The sequence below is a fragment of the Lissotriton helveticus genome, chromosome 5_1 (genome assembly GCF_964261635.1).
Source record: "Lissotriton helveticus chromosome 5_1, aLisHel1.1, whole genome shotgun sequence".
Taxonomy (NCBI): Eukaryota; Metazoa; Chordata; class Amphibia; order Caudata; family Salamandridae; genus Lissotriton; species Lissotriton helveticus.
The window spans coordinates 2,137,535,721-2,137,549,466 of NC_136065.1; the positions used below are offsets into that span (position 1 = coordinate 2,137,535,721).

Here is a 13,746-nt window from a genome sequence, read left to right on the forward strand (position 1 = left end):
GTCATAAAGTTAAAGTTTAAGGACACTTCCGCTGGACCTAGAGGAACAAAACTTAACACACAGACCCTAGAGATGTGCACCAGTGTGGGAACACCGGCGGAGCAAAGTTACCTCACCCACAGGAAGTGGGTGCACAGGGTCGAAGTCGCGTCGGGTTTTGACACGCAGGCTCTTGGTGCTTGAAGCTGAAAGGGCTGCAGGCAGGTTGAAGATGAAGTGTCCGGTGGAGTCCAAGGGTGGACTCAAGTCGAAGGGTACCTGAAAGCAGAGGGGACAGAGTCTGGGTCACTCAGCAGTGACCAGGGTGGAACCAGGACGGAACCAGGCAATGTCGGGCGCAATCAGGTGGTCGTCGAGGAGCTTCTCTCTGCTGTCACGTGGGCTCTGGGGCATCTGCGACGTCCAGGAGCAGGTCACGATCTGTCCCACGCAGGCTCTCACCGTCGGCGCTGTCGGCTTCAAGTTTGGAGCAAACAACACTTGGCAAGAGCAATCCACGCGGGATCGGAAGATTGCTTCTCACTCGGACCAGGAAGGTCAGAGTCGGGGCTCCTTTTCAGGGGAGCTGGTGTGGATCTAGAGCAACCAGATTCACGAGTCTTCTTTGTAGTTTCGTTGGCACAGGGACCACTAGCCGGCGGGCAAGTGACCGGGCCAATGCGTTGAGCCAAATGGAGCAGAAGGGCCCCACGCAGCACTCGTCGAGTGTGGAGGGCTGAACTTCGGCTCAGGAGTAGCTCAGGGTGGGGGCTTCTCAAACCCCGGTGCACAGCTTCGAGGGTCACTCGTGGGCTGCACGGTCAGCGTCTCATGGTCAATTCAAGATGGCGTGCCCCACGCTTCCGGTCGCCTCCACGGGTCTCAGCTCTGCAGGGACTGTGGATCGGGCTGTTGGAAGGCAGGCAAGCTTGATCTCGTCGATCTCAGTCGCTCGAGTTCCGGCGGGAACTGCAACTAAGTAGACGTCGAGGGCTGGATGGTGCCTGCTGCTGCAGGGTGGTCACTCCTTGACCACAAGGGAGATTCTTCGGGCTTCCACGTTGAGATGGAGGTCCAAGGGTCCAGAGTTTCGTTTCTAATGTTTCTTCCAGGAAATCTGATGTGCATTGGCACTGCTCCCACTCTTATTCGAATCTGGGGGGCATGATTACCTGCTAGGTCCCCCCCTATGGGTGGGACCCAGGAAGGGGGTGGATACACCCCTTTCCTTTGATCCAGGCCGCCCTGGCACGAGGGCTGGAGTGCCCCAGAACCGGTTTGGCCGGATTATGCAAGGGGCAGCCTTGTGCGCCCCAGGCAGTGTCTGGTTTCTTTCAGACCTCGCTGCTACAATCCACTATCTCCTGTCTGGAGGGTGGTGACACCCTCCTGTGACAGGAAACCCTTTGTCCAGGACCCATTTGGCCGAGTTTCGGTCAGCTGCAGGGGTCCAGACATTTGTCTGTGGCAGAGGCACCCATTTTGTGGATCTAAGGTCTTTGGAGAAATTAACCGCATTAAAGTAAAGGAACATGTCTTACCCCTCTAGAGGGGTGGAATGCTATCCCCGTCGCCAGAACTGGCGAGGGGATAGTATTCCAAATCGTATGACACCTTACACGACATGTTTTGATAAAGCCAAACCAAAGTTGCTATTTAACCGCGAGGATTATAAGGCACTTAAGAGTATATGGTATGGCATTATCCTGAAACAGCTTAGGGAGTTGTTCCCGACAGCTGCAGACAGGCTCAGCTCATGCTAGAGCTCCATCTCACATAAAACCACGCACTCTGCCTCCAGGATTGATGAGGCTTTCTATAGGAGTGGCTCACAGGTTTACATGTGTCCAGATATAGGTTTAGATATAGGTATACTATATCTAAGCAAGGGGTGATTACACCACCTTACCCCAGCTGAGTGATCAGCCAGTTGTGTCAATTTAAGAACCAGCCAGGGGTGGCAAAAGATATGCTGCAGCCCCTGGTAGGCCTTGGTGGCCCCTATGCCCTGGGCACCTATAGTGCATTATACAGGGGCTGACAAGGAGTCCATTTCCAATTGGTATGTGCCTATAGCACATGTGTCATTAATTTAGTGAGAGAACAGCAGGCTGGGGGTCTGATCAGCAGGCCCACAGCCTCAGTAGTCGAAAACCAGTGAAGCAAAAAGCAAAAATTTGGGGTGACCATAGGATAGCAGACCCTACTCTCCTACACAGGTCCTTCTCTCCAGGCAGAGTTTCTTCTTAGCGCAAACAGGATCTAATTTCTTAGGAGCAGGGCTCCTACTTTTATACCCAAAATCCTTTGTTCTTTCAGGCCAGGGGGGCCTTTACCTAATCAAGTTCAGTCCCTGAGCACTTTGTTTTGCAGACTCTGGCTTCTCCTTTCAGTGAGCAGGGCAGGGATATCAGACGCTCCGCAGGAGGTGGAGCCAGCATTGTGTTGACAAGTACAGTCAGGAGCACCCTGTTGACAGTCTTCCCCTCTCTCTTCACAAGGTGCAGGGCAGAGACATCAGCCGCTCCCCAGGGGGCGGAGCCAGCATTGAGGTGGCAGAGCACAGCCCTATTCAGAGTCAAGGGGCACTTCCCCCCACCCATCCTGGTGTAATCCCTCTATTCAACACCTGTCAGCCCCAGCCCTGTCACTCACAGAAACCAGACAGCAGATACACATCCTAGCAGAGGTGGGCTGAAATGGTTAGGCAAGCAAATACTAACTTTCTAAAAGTAGTATTTGCAAACACAGGATATTTAAATAAACTTTACTAAAATATGTATTTTATTATTCTGAGTTCAGGCATACTAAACTTGACTTTCTACCATGTTCCCTGAGCCTGCTGGGATTATAGTGTGTAATAATTCCAACAGCCCATTCTTGCCTATGAGAACAGATAGCCTTACAATAGTGAAAAACGAAAATGGCTGTAATTGACTATTAGGACATGCCACACACATCAGGGCTTGTCCTACCTTATACTTACAATGCACCCTGCCCTTGGGCCTACCATAGGGGTGACTAATATGAAGTTAAGGGAAGGTTTAGGGACTGGCAAGGGGGTGCCCTTGCCCAGTCAGCATGACAGTACCAGACTGCACGCAGGTTCTGCATTGGCAGACCTTAGGCACAGTTTACAAGGCTGCTTCTGTGGGTGGCGCAACCATCGCTGCAGGCCCACTAGCAGCATTTGTATTTACAAGCCCTGGCACTCCTGGTGCACTTTACTGGGGTCTGACAGTAAACCAAATAAGCCAATCATGGAAACCAATCAATCTATACACTTTCCATAGGGAGCACTTGCACTGTGGCACTGATTGGCAGTGGCACAGTGCCCTGAGAAGCTAACACCAGCAAAACACATGAGGCACACCAGCAAAAAGTGAAAGGGAGACTCACGCCAAGGTGCCAAGTCTAACACCACTCAAGACGGTGGCCACCCTAGTGCCACATTAGGCCGAGCACGATGTCTAGTGGTGGGACTCTCACGGAGTCCCCTAAGTCTGGCGTGGACCACGTGTCACTTCTGGCGCATCAAAAGTCGGGGGAAAGGTTCTTATACCTGCCCCGCCCATCTGGCTACCGTTTTGTGCACCATACCGCATACCCGGCGTGTTGGCTGGGGTGCATAGCTAGGGGAGGAACATGTTAATATTGTTCATTTGTGTTGCAAGCGGAGTTACTGGGCGATCCGGAGGCTGAATGGTACATAGGGGTACCCTCTTCAGGAGCACAATAAGGGTGCATATGCCAAACAACCCCAGGAGTCTCCATGGCAAGAACCTGGAGGAAAACAACGGCACCCAACTAGTCCTTAGGGTGATTGTAAGCCTGAGCAAACAGGGGCTTGTCTGGACACGCTCCGCCCCTAAATAGGCGTGAGTACAGGGATGGACTCGTGGGCCACGGTATTTAAGGGGGATAATCCCCTATAATGGTAGCACCAATTGGGTTGGCCACAGTGCAGTTGGCTCATCAGGCAGGCAGGGTATCTTAGGTTAGTCATCGGAGCCTGCCCTTGGATTGCCTGTAAATTAACCCACCACATTGGCATATTTCTTGTATGGAATAAACCTGCAGCAAAATGTTTTCCAACAAACTTATCTTGTGTGTTTATTTATTCCTGTGCATGCTCTGTTCTTCATGATGGGTGAGTTGCCTATATTGCCACTATGCTTCCGGTATCACTGGGTCTGCATGTTAGTCCCCATTCCACAGGAAATACCGTGGGATCGTAGGGTGATAGCGTCGGTATGGTTAATTTCAGGCGCTATCTACCTGCGGTGATATTGGGGAACTCTCAGTGGGTTCTTACAACGCAGTCCTAGCTTGAGAGTGGGTGGTCTTGGGGTTGGGTGAATGAACTGCACGGATGACCAGCGGGTGGGCGGGAGCTGATGTCCTCACAGCTTTGGGGAGGTGGGAATGGTACCCTGGTGGCTACTCTGCTGGTCTCTCACACGTGCCAGGCTGTGTTTAGAGAGTGAGACACAGGGAAGGGGAGAGTCTGCTTGTTGGCTCTGAGCGAGTGGCAGAATTATCACTGCTCATCAAGTTCACTCCTGTCTCACTCCCTCCTGAAATGAGCCTTCCTCAGCCCTGCCTTCTGTCTCTCACTCCTGGAGTGTGCTGTCTCATGCCTGGGGTGTGCTGTCTCACTCCTGGTGTGTGCTGTCTCACTCCTGGAGTGCGCTGTCTCACTCACTCCTGGAGTGAGTCTTCCTCAGCCCTGCCTTCTGTCTCTTACTCCTGGAGTGCGCTGTGTGACGCCTGGAGTGCACTATCTCACTCACTCCTGGAGTGAGCCTTCGTCAGCCCTGCCTTCTGTCTCTCACTCCTGGAGTGTGCTGTCTCACGCCTGGGGTGTGCTGTGTCACGCCTGGAGTGTGCTGTCTCACTCACTCCTGGAGTGAGTCTTCCTCAGCCCTGCCTTCCGTCTCTCACTCCTGGGGTGCGTTGTGTCACGCCTGGAGTACGCTGTGTCACGCCTGGAGTGAGTCTTCCTCAGCCCTGCCTTCCGTCTCTCACTCCTGGAGTGTGCTGCCTCACGCCTGGAGTGCACTGTGTCACTCCTGGAGTGTGCTGTCTCACGCCTGGAGTGCACTGTGTCACTCCTGGAGTGTGCTGCCTCATGCCTGGAGTGCACTGTGTCACTCCTGGAGTGTGCTGTCTCACGCCTGGAGTGCACTGTGTCACTCCTGGAGTGTGCTGCCTCACGCCTGGAGTGCACTGTGTCACTCCTGGGGTGTGCTGTGTCACCCCTGGAGTGCACTGTGTCACTCCTGGATTGTGCTGCCTCACGCCTGGAGTTCACTGTGTCACTCCTGGAGTGTGCTGTCTCACGCCTGGAGTGCACTGTGTCACTCCTGGAGTGTGCTGCCTCACGCCTGGAGTGCACTGTGTCACTCCTGGGGTGTGCTGTGTCACCCCTGGAGTGCACTGTGTCACTCCTGGATTGTGCTGCCTCACGCCTGGAGTTCACTGTGTCACACCTGGAGTGCACTGTCTCACTCACTCCTGGAGTGAATCTTCCTCAGCCCTGTCTTCTGTCTCTCACTCCTGGAGTGTGCTGCCTCACTCCTGGGGTGCGTTGTGTCACGCCTGGAGTCTACTGTCTCACTCACTCCTGGAGTGAGCCTTCCTCAGCCCTGTCTTCTCTCTCTCACTCCTGGAGTGTGCTGCCTCACGCCTGGAGTGCACTGTGTCACTCCTGGATTGTGCTGTCTCACGCCTGGAGTGCACTGTGTCACGCCTGGAGTGTACTGTCTCACTCACTCCTGGAGTGAGTCTTCCTCAGCCCTGCCTTTTGTCTCTCCTTCCTGGTTCCCTGCTCTCCTCTCACTGAAGTCTCTTTCCTGTCGCCCACAGGATCCTGGAATCAGTGGAAAGAGTGACTGTTTACTCCGAATCCACAGTCACCACAACCAGGGGCAAGGAGGAGGGGAGGGGTGCACGCCGGAGCCCCCCACCCAGAGTGCGCTTCACCGACGAGTCCTTCCGGGCAGCGGAGAGTAGATATCGAGAACGGACTCTGCTGGGCAAGAGGGATGGAGAGAGCACGAGCCACAGGACACTTGTCTCTGACGGCCAACCACGTCTTCAAGCCAGACCCACTGAAGAAGCCGCCACTCAAAGACCTTCATCCCCACCAGCCTGGAGGAGGACCCCGCCGCCCGGACAGCTCACGCGTCCAGAGCCACCGAAGGCCGCAGCCTTTAGTCCCACGGTGTCCAGGAGGGCCATGAACGCCCCTCCGAGCCACCATCCCATCAGGGCCGCCCCGGCCCAGGGAGACCCGCGGGGGGTCAGTATGGGAGGTGGACACCTGAGCCCGCGGCATGGAGCAGAGGCGACCTCTCTGGACAGCATCCGCATGAACTTCTCCATGCAGTCCTGGGAGAACGGCAGCCAGATGGTCACCCAGGGCGCGAGTGGTCTGGGAGATCACGTGAGGACCGGTGAGTGTGGGAGATCACGTGAGGATCAGTGTGTATGGGAGAACACGTGAGGACCGGTGAATGTGGGAGATCACGTGAGGACCGGTGAGTGTGGGAGATCACGTGAGGACCGGTGAGTGTGGGGGATCACGTGAGGACCGGTGAGTGTGGGAGATCACGTGAGTACATGTGAGTGTGGGGGATCACGTGAGGACCGGTGAGTTTGGGAGGTCATGTGAAGACTGGTGAGTGTGGGAGATCACAGGAGGACCGTTAAGTGTGGGAGATCACATGAAGACCGGTGAGTGTGGGAGATCACGTGAGTACATGTGAGTGTGGGAGATCACGTGAGGACCGGTGAGTTTGGGAGGTCATGTGAAGACTGGTGAGTGTGGGAGATCACAGGAGGACCGTTAAGTGTGGGAGATCACATGAAGACCGGTGAGTGTGGGAGATCACGTGAGTACATGTGAGTGTGGGAGATCACGTGAGGACCGGTGAGTTTGGGAGGTCATGTGAAGACTGGTGAGTGTGGGAGATCACAGGAGGACCGTTAAGTGTGGGAGATCACATGAAGACCGGTGAGTGTGGGAGATCACGTGAGTACATGTGAGTGTGGGAGATCACGTGAGGACCGGTGAGTGTGGGGGATCACGTGAGGACCGGTGAGTGTGGGAGATCACGTGAGTACATGTGAGTGTGGGGGATCACGTGAGGACCGGTGAGTTTGGGAGGTCATGTGAAGACTGGTGAGTGTGGGAGATCACAGGAGGACCGTTAAGTGTGGGAGATCACATGAAGACCGGTGAGTGTGGGAGATCACGTGAGTACATGTGAGTGTGGGAGATCACGTGAGGACCGGTGAGTTTGGGAGGTCATGTGAAGACTGGTGAGTGTGGGAGATCACAGGAGGACCGTTAAGTGTGGGAGATCACATGAAGACCGGTGAGTGTGGGAGATCACGTGAGTACATGTGAGTGTGGGAGATCACGTGAGGACCGGTGAGTTTGGGAGGTCATGTGATGACTGGTGAGTGTTGGAGATCACGTGAGGACCGGTGAGTGTGCACCCAGAGGCTCCTCAATGAACCAACAAAAGGTAATGGGTGGAAAGTTTCCAAAAGGCTCAGCCTCTGGGGGCAGTATCCCAGTTCTTTTTTTTTCTTTGTGTAGCAATTATTTGTATTGCCATATATGAAGTACTGAAAAATAACAGGAAATACTGTGATAAGCTAGTCCAGTATGGACCCCTACTGAGATACAAATGCATCTTGGTCCAACGTCCGAGTGCCCTCCTGATGCCTGCTGGGCAGTGTGAACACACGTTGCATTCACTGGCCAAGTCTCAAGAACCAACACAATCAGTGTACCCAAGAGCATTACAGCAAAAACAGTAAGGCTCCTCGGGTATGAAATCCTTGACCCCAGTAGAGCTTGCCATATTTTTTTTAATCACTCCTAACTGGGGCTCTATGCTTTATAATTTCATTTTAGGTTGGCTTTGTGAATGGTAATAAAATATTACTTTTAAAAAACCTAAATATTCACTGAAAAAAAAGAAAGGTTAATTAGGGATGGGCGAAGAATTTCGCTCCGCTGGTGGAGTTCGTCGACTTTTGCCCACTCAGCGCTCCGCACAGAGCACAGAGCACAGAGTTCCACAAAACTCTGCAAAGTGAGGCAGAGCAGAGTTTTTTCCTTCACATGGCCCACCAACATTTAGGGGCCCATTAGCATGGTGGGCGGACTGCCACCGCCCAACCAGCGGTGGCGATCCGCCCGCCAAAACACCCTGCCGGACGGCCTTTTACCCCCCGCCACATTAACATGGTGGGGGGTACCGCGGCAGATGGAAAGACCGTCAGCCGCTTTTCCGCCGGTAGCCAATCGTCACGATTGCCTTCTGGGTGGAAAAGGCCTATAATATGGTGGTGGTGCCTTACAGGCACCACCACCATATTATGAGGTGGGCGGTGTAATGCCTTTCCATGGCGCAGACTCCGCCATGGAAAGGCATGCAGGAATCGCTTTGAGGGCCGGTTGTGGGCCCTTGGGGGGTACCCATGGTACCCCCCTACATTGGCATACACAAGGTGGCAGGCACCTCGCAGTGCCTGTCACGTTGTGCATGCCGATGCACGCCATGCATCTTCTAAATTGTGGCGGGTGCTGCTCACAGCACAGTCCGCCACAATGTTGAATATGCAGATGCGACCGCCAGGGTGGCGGTTGCATCCTAATTGGCAGTGCTTGACCGCCGCACCACTGGCAGCCAGTCCCAGCACCGCTAGGGTGACGGGCAGACTGAAGTCCGCCCGCCATCCTAATGGTCCCCTAAGTTGTGATCGCGAGCCAGAAAAATCACACGCTAGACCTCCTCCCAGCAAGATTTCTTAACACGGGCGATCACGTGGCGCTCGCATTGAGAAATCTGCTGCTCACGTTGAAACGTTGAAACTGCAGCTCGAGTGAAATATCTACTTGAGCGGCAGAAAGAAGCAGCACCCTCTTGTGTGATGTGTAGTGGCACTCGCGGTGATTTTATAGCATGGGTCAAACTCTCGGCACAAAAAATCAGTGCAAACAGCATGACTTACCCCACTCCGCTGCTCGCGGAACTCCGCAGACGGTGGTGGAGTTTTTCCAGCACTTTGTGGAGTCCTGCGGAGTAGAACTCCACAAACTCCACCCCGGCCTAGTTAAGGTAACGTTGTAGATAGGTGAAACTTTCAGTGACAATGGAACATTTTAAGCAACCACAAAAAACTAAAATTCACCAGTTATATTTATCGCTAGTAACTATAATTTGTGTCCTAGTGTAACTATAACTCACGCACTCGCAATGCGCAGCGAATTACCCACATATTACATCCCTCATGACGTGTTCTAGGACATCATTGATAACATGACTGCAACATTTGAAGTGGCATCATTGATGAAAAGACTGCGCATTGCAGGGGCATGTGGGCAGTATTTGTGTAAACAATATTTAGGATATAATGTCCTTGTCTGGCAATATTGTGGTACTATCCCTATCTGATGGATTAGATAGGCTGGATGTATGACGTTACAATGCATACTTTTACAACGCCTACCTTTACATCGCTAGTTTTACAACGCATACCATTACAACGCATAGTGCTTTTGGGCGCTGGATAGTGAATAGTTTAATTTACTATTCCAACTCCAGTCCCCATGGATAGTAGGGAAGGTGTTGGATAGTACATTAAACCTATTCCCTATCCTAGAGCGCCCCCCAGCACAATGCGTTGTAATGGTTTGCGTTGTAAAAGTTGCATCGTAAAGGCACTGCGTGGTAAAAGTTGCATTGTAAAGGATGTTCACCATATAGTCTGCATGGGCACTCATTGGGCCAGGCTGATGTCTCCACATCTGTTCTTTGCAGTGAAGGAAGTGTCCGAGCTCTCTTACCTCTACAGTAAGGTGAAGAAGACATTTCACACTCAGATACAGAGGCTCCCAGCCCCAGGCACAGTGGGATTCTCAAAGGGCCCTGAGGACATGGATAGGTCCACCACCCACCGCCAACGCCTGTATGAATGGAAGCCGGACAGCACCGCAGGGAAGACCGCCCAGGAAGGAGGTCCAGGTGCTCCTGTCAGGTGAGGACCACATACGTCATGAGTTTCTTGAGTCGTGTTGTAGAATAACACAATGCATTGTACATGGTGGGACGCCCATGGACTGCCCAGGGACCACCCATTCTTCACCAAGGGACCATAAATCGTTTATCCTGCAATACTTTATTCTTAACAGGGGTGAATGCCAGCATCCTTCTTCCCTTGGATTCACTTTCATGTGATGTCAAAATAGGTGAACTTAACCCAGCAGCGACTGCAAGCTTATCTTTTGGGAGTGCCCCCTGTGACCGTATCTCTTAAAGGCACCCACTGTCACCTTATCACCTGGGAGAGCCTACTGTCACCTTTTTGCTTGTGAGCCCCGCTGTCACCTTATCTCATAGGCGCACCTCCTTTAACCTTACCTTTTGGGAGAGCCCGCAGGTCATCTGACAAGTTAGGCGAGCCACTGTCACTTTAACTTTTGTGAAAGTCCGCTGTCACCTTAAGTCTTGAGAGAGCCCGCTGTCATCTTACCTCTTATGGGGAGCCTGCTGTCACCTAACGTCTTGGTGAGGCAGCTGTCACCTTACTTCTTTGGAAAGCCTGCTGTCGACTTACCTCTTGGGAGAACCTGCTGTCATCTTACTTCTTGGGAGAGCCCGCTGTCACCATACCTCTTAGGGGAGCTGCTGTCACCATACTTCCTTGGAGAGCCTGCTGTCGCCTTACCTCTTGGGAGAGTTACCTTAATTCTTGGAGAGCCTGCTGTCATATTACCTTTTGGGAGAGCTCACTGTCACCTTACCTCTTGGGAGAACCCTCGTCCCCTTACCTCTTGGGACAGCCCGCTGTCACCTTAATTCTTGGGACAGCCCGCTGCCACCTTACTTCTTGATAGAGCTTCTGTCACTTTACCTCCTGGGAGAGCCACTCTCATATTACCACTTGGGAGATCCCACAGTCACCTTACCTCTTGGGAGAGGCCGCTATCACCTTACCTCTTTGGAGAGCCACTGCCACCTTACCTCTTGGGAGAGCCCACTGCCACCTTACCTCTTGGGAGAGCCCACTGTCACCTTACCTCTTGGAAGAGTCTGCGTCACCTTATCTCTTGGGAGAGCCCACTGCCACCTTACCTCTTGGGAGAGCCCACTGCCACCTTACCTCTTGGGAGAGCCCACTGCCACCTTACCTCTTGGGAGAGGCCGCTATCACCTTACCTCTTTGGAGAGCCACTGCCACCTTACCTCTTGGGAGAGCCCACTGTCACCTTATCTCTTGGGAGAGCCCACTGCCACCTTACCTCTTGGGAGAGGCCGCTGTCATCTTACCTCTTGGAAGAGTCTGCGTCACCTGACCTCTTGGGAGAGCCACTGCCACCTTACCTCTTGGGAGAGGCCGCTGTCACCTTACCTCTTTGGAGAGCCACTGTCACCTTACCTCTTGGGAGAGCCCACTGCCACCTTACCTCTTGGGAGAGGCCGCTGTCACCTTACCTCTTGGGAGAGCCTGCTGTCACCTTACTTCTTGGGAGAGGCTGCTGTCACCGTACCTCTTGGGAGAGCTGCTGTCACCTTACCTCTTGGGAGAGGCCACTGTCACCTTACCTCTTGGGAGAGCCCACTGTCACCTAACCTCTTGGGAGAGGCCGCTGCCACCTTACTTCTTGGGAGAGCAGCTGTGACCTTACTTCTTGATAGAGCTTCTGTCACTTTACCTCTTTGGAGAGCCACTGTCATCTTACCTCCTGGGAGAGCCACTGTCATATTACCACTTGGGAGATCCCACAGTCACCTTACCTCTTGGGAGAGGCGGCTGTCATCTTACTTCTTGGGAGAGCCGCTGTCATCTTATCTCTTGGGAGAGCTCGCTGTCACCTTACCTCTTGGGAGAGCCCACTGTCACCTTACCTCTTGGCAGTGCCGCTGTTGCCTTACCTCTTGGGAGAGCCCACTGTCACCTTACCTCTAGGTAGAGCCCACTGCCACCTTACCTCTTGGCAGTGCCGCTGTTGCCTTACCTCTTGGGAGAGCTCACTGTCACCTTACCTCTAGGTAGAGCCTGCTGTCATCTTACCTCTGGGAAGAGCTTGCTGTCATCTTACCTCTTGGGAGAGCCAGCTGTTACCTTACCTCTTGGGAGAGGCCGTTGTCATCTTACCTCTTGGGAGAGGCCGCTGTCGCCTTACCTCTTAGGAGAGCCAGCTGTTACCTTACCTCTTGGGAGAGGCCGTTGTCATCTTACCTCTTGGGAGATCCGCTGTTGCCTTACCTCTTGGGAGAGGCCGTTGTCATCTTACCTCTTGGGAGATCCGCTGTCACCTATTCTCTCTGCCAGTTGAATCTGAGCCGGAAGGATGTTTCCAAGATAATCGTATCTGGTGAATGCCTAGGATCATTTTGACCCACAGTTCTTCGACTAAGCATGTAGGTGCATGTTTGCCTGTACCCCCCTCTAATCGAGCTCTGTCGAGCCCACTCACCATTACCGTCCAGCCCAAAATCACACGCTGGTTAGACAATTAGGTGCTCTCTGTCCATACAGTCCTGATGAAGACCCCAACCTAAGGCTGGAATTACCCTGAACACTTAGGGGTCGAAACGTTGACTACTATTAGCAAACAAGCATTGACGACTGTGATTAATTATCAGTGTCGTTGTACTGCTATGTGATATAATTGGAACAACTGACCAATGTTAGGCCGGATTGGTCTCACTCTGTGAATTTGATGGAGATATGTCACACTACCTCTCCCTTTTCCACTATCCTCACGGTTTCACTTTGACCAACAACACACCATCCTTTTCCCTCCCCAACGCTAGAACACCTGTTTAATATTTTGAATCGCTCTCAAACGAAAGAGCAACTGCGTTGCCATAAATGAATTGCATATCTGCTTTGAAAATAAATCGCATTCCTTGCAATTTAACTTAAAATTGGTTATGTGAATGCTGTTTATGTTTGAAAAATGTATGCTTCTGTGACCATTCTTTTGCTATACTGCCCTTATTACTTGGCAGAGCCGCTGTTGCCTTACCGCTTGGGAGAGCCGCTGTCACCTTACCTCTTGGGAGAGCCGCTGTCACCTTACCGCTTGGGAGAGCCGCTGTCACCTTACCTCTTGGGAGAGCCCACTGTCACCTTACCTCTTGGGAGAGCCCACTGCCACCTTACCTCTTGGGAGAGGCCGCTGTCACCTTACCTCTTGGGAGAGCCCACTGTCACCTTACCTCTTGGGAGAGCCCACTGCCACCTTACCTCTTGGGAGAGCCCACTGTCACCTTACCTCTTGGGAGAGCCCACTGCCACCTTACCTTTCCGGAGAGGCCGCTATCACCTTACCTCTTGAGAGAGGCCGCTGTCACTGTACCTCTTGGGAGAGCTGCTATCACCTTACCTCTTGAGTGAGCCCGCAGTCATCTTACCTCTTGGGAGAGCCCGCAGTCATCTTGCCTCTTGGGAGAGCTGCTATCACCTTACCTCATGAGAAAGCCCGCTGTCATCTTACCTCTTGGGAGAGGCCGCTGTCACCTTACCTCTTGGGAGAGCCTGCTGTCACCTTACTTCTTGGCAGAGCCCACTGTCACCTTACCTCTTGGGAGAGCCGCTGTCACCTTACCTCTTGGAAGAGGCCGCTGTCACCTTACCTCTTGGGAAAGCCCGCTGTCACCTTACCTCTTGGGAGAGGCTGCTGTCACCTTACCTCTTGGGAGAGCCCACTGTCACCTTACCTCTTGGGAGAGGCTG

The 13,746-nt window shown here is 53.0% G+C and overlaps 1 protein-coding gene across 1 annotated transcript in view; it reads left to right on the forward strand.

Annotated features, from left to right (window-relative positions):
• The window catches only part of LOC144752878 (uncharacterized), a 117,489-nt gene that overhangs the window by 73,757 nt on the left and 29,986 nt on the right, over nucleotides 1-13,746 (forward strand). The window contains exons 4-5 of the mRNA XM_078640707.1: nucleotides 5,848-6,437; nucleotides 9,822-10,038. Of these exons, the coding sequence (XP_078496833.1) occupies nucleotides 5,848-6,437; nucleotides 9,822-10,038 (807 nt within the window). The remainder of the gene's footprint in view (nucleotides 1-5,847; nucleotides 6,438-9,821; nucleotides 10,039-13,746) is intronic.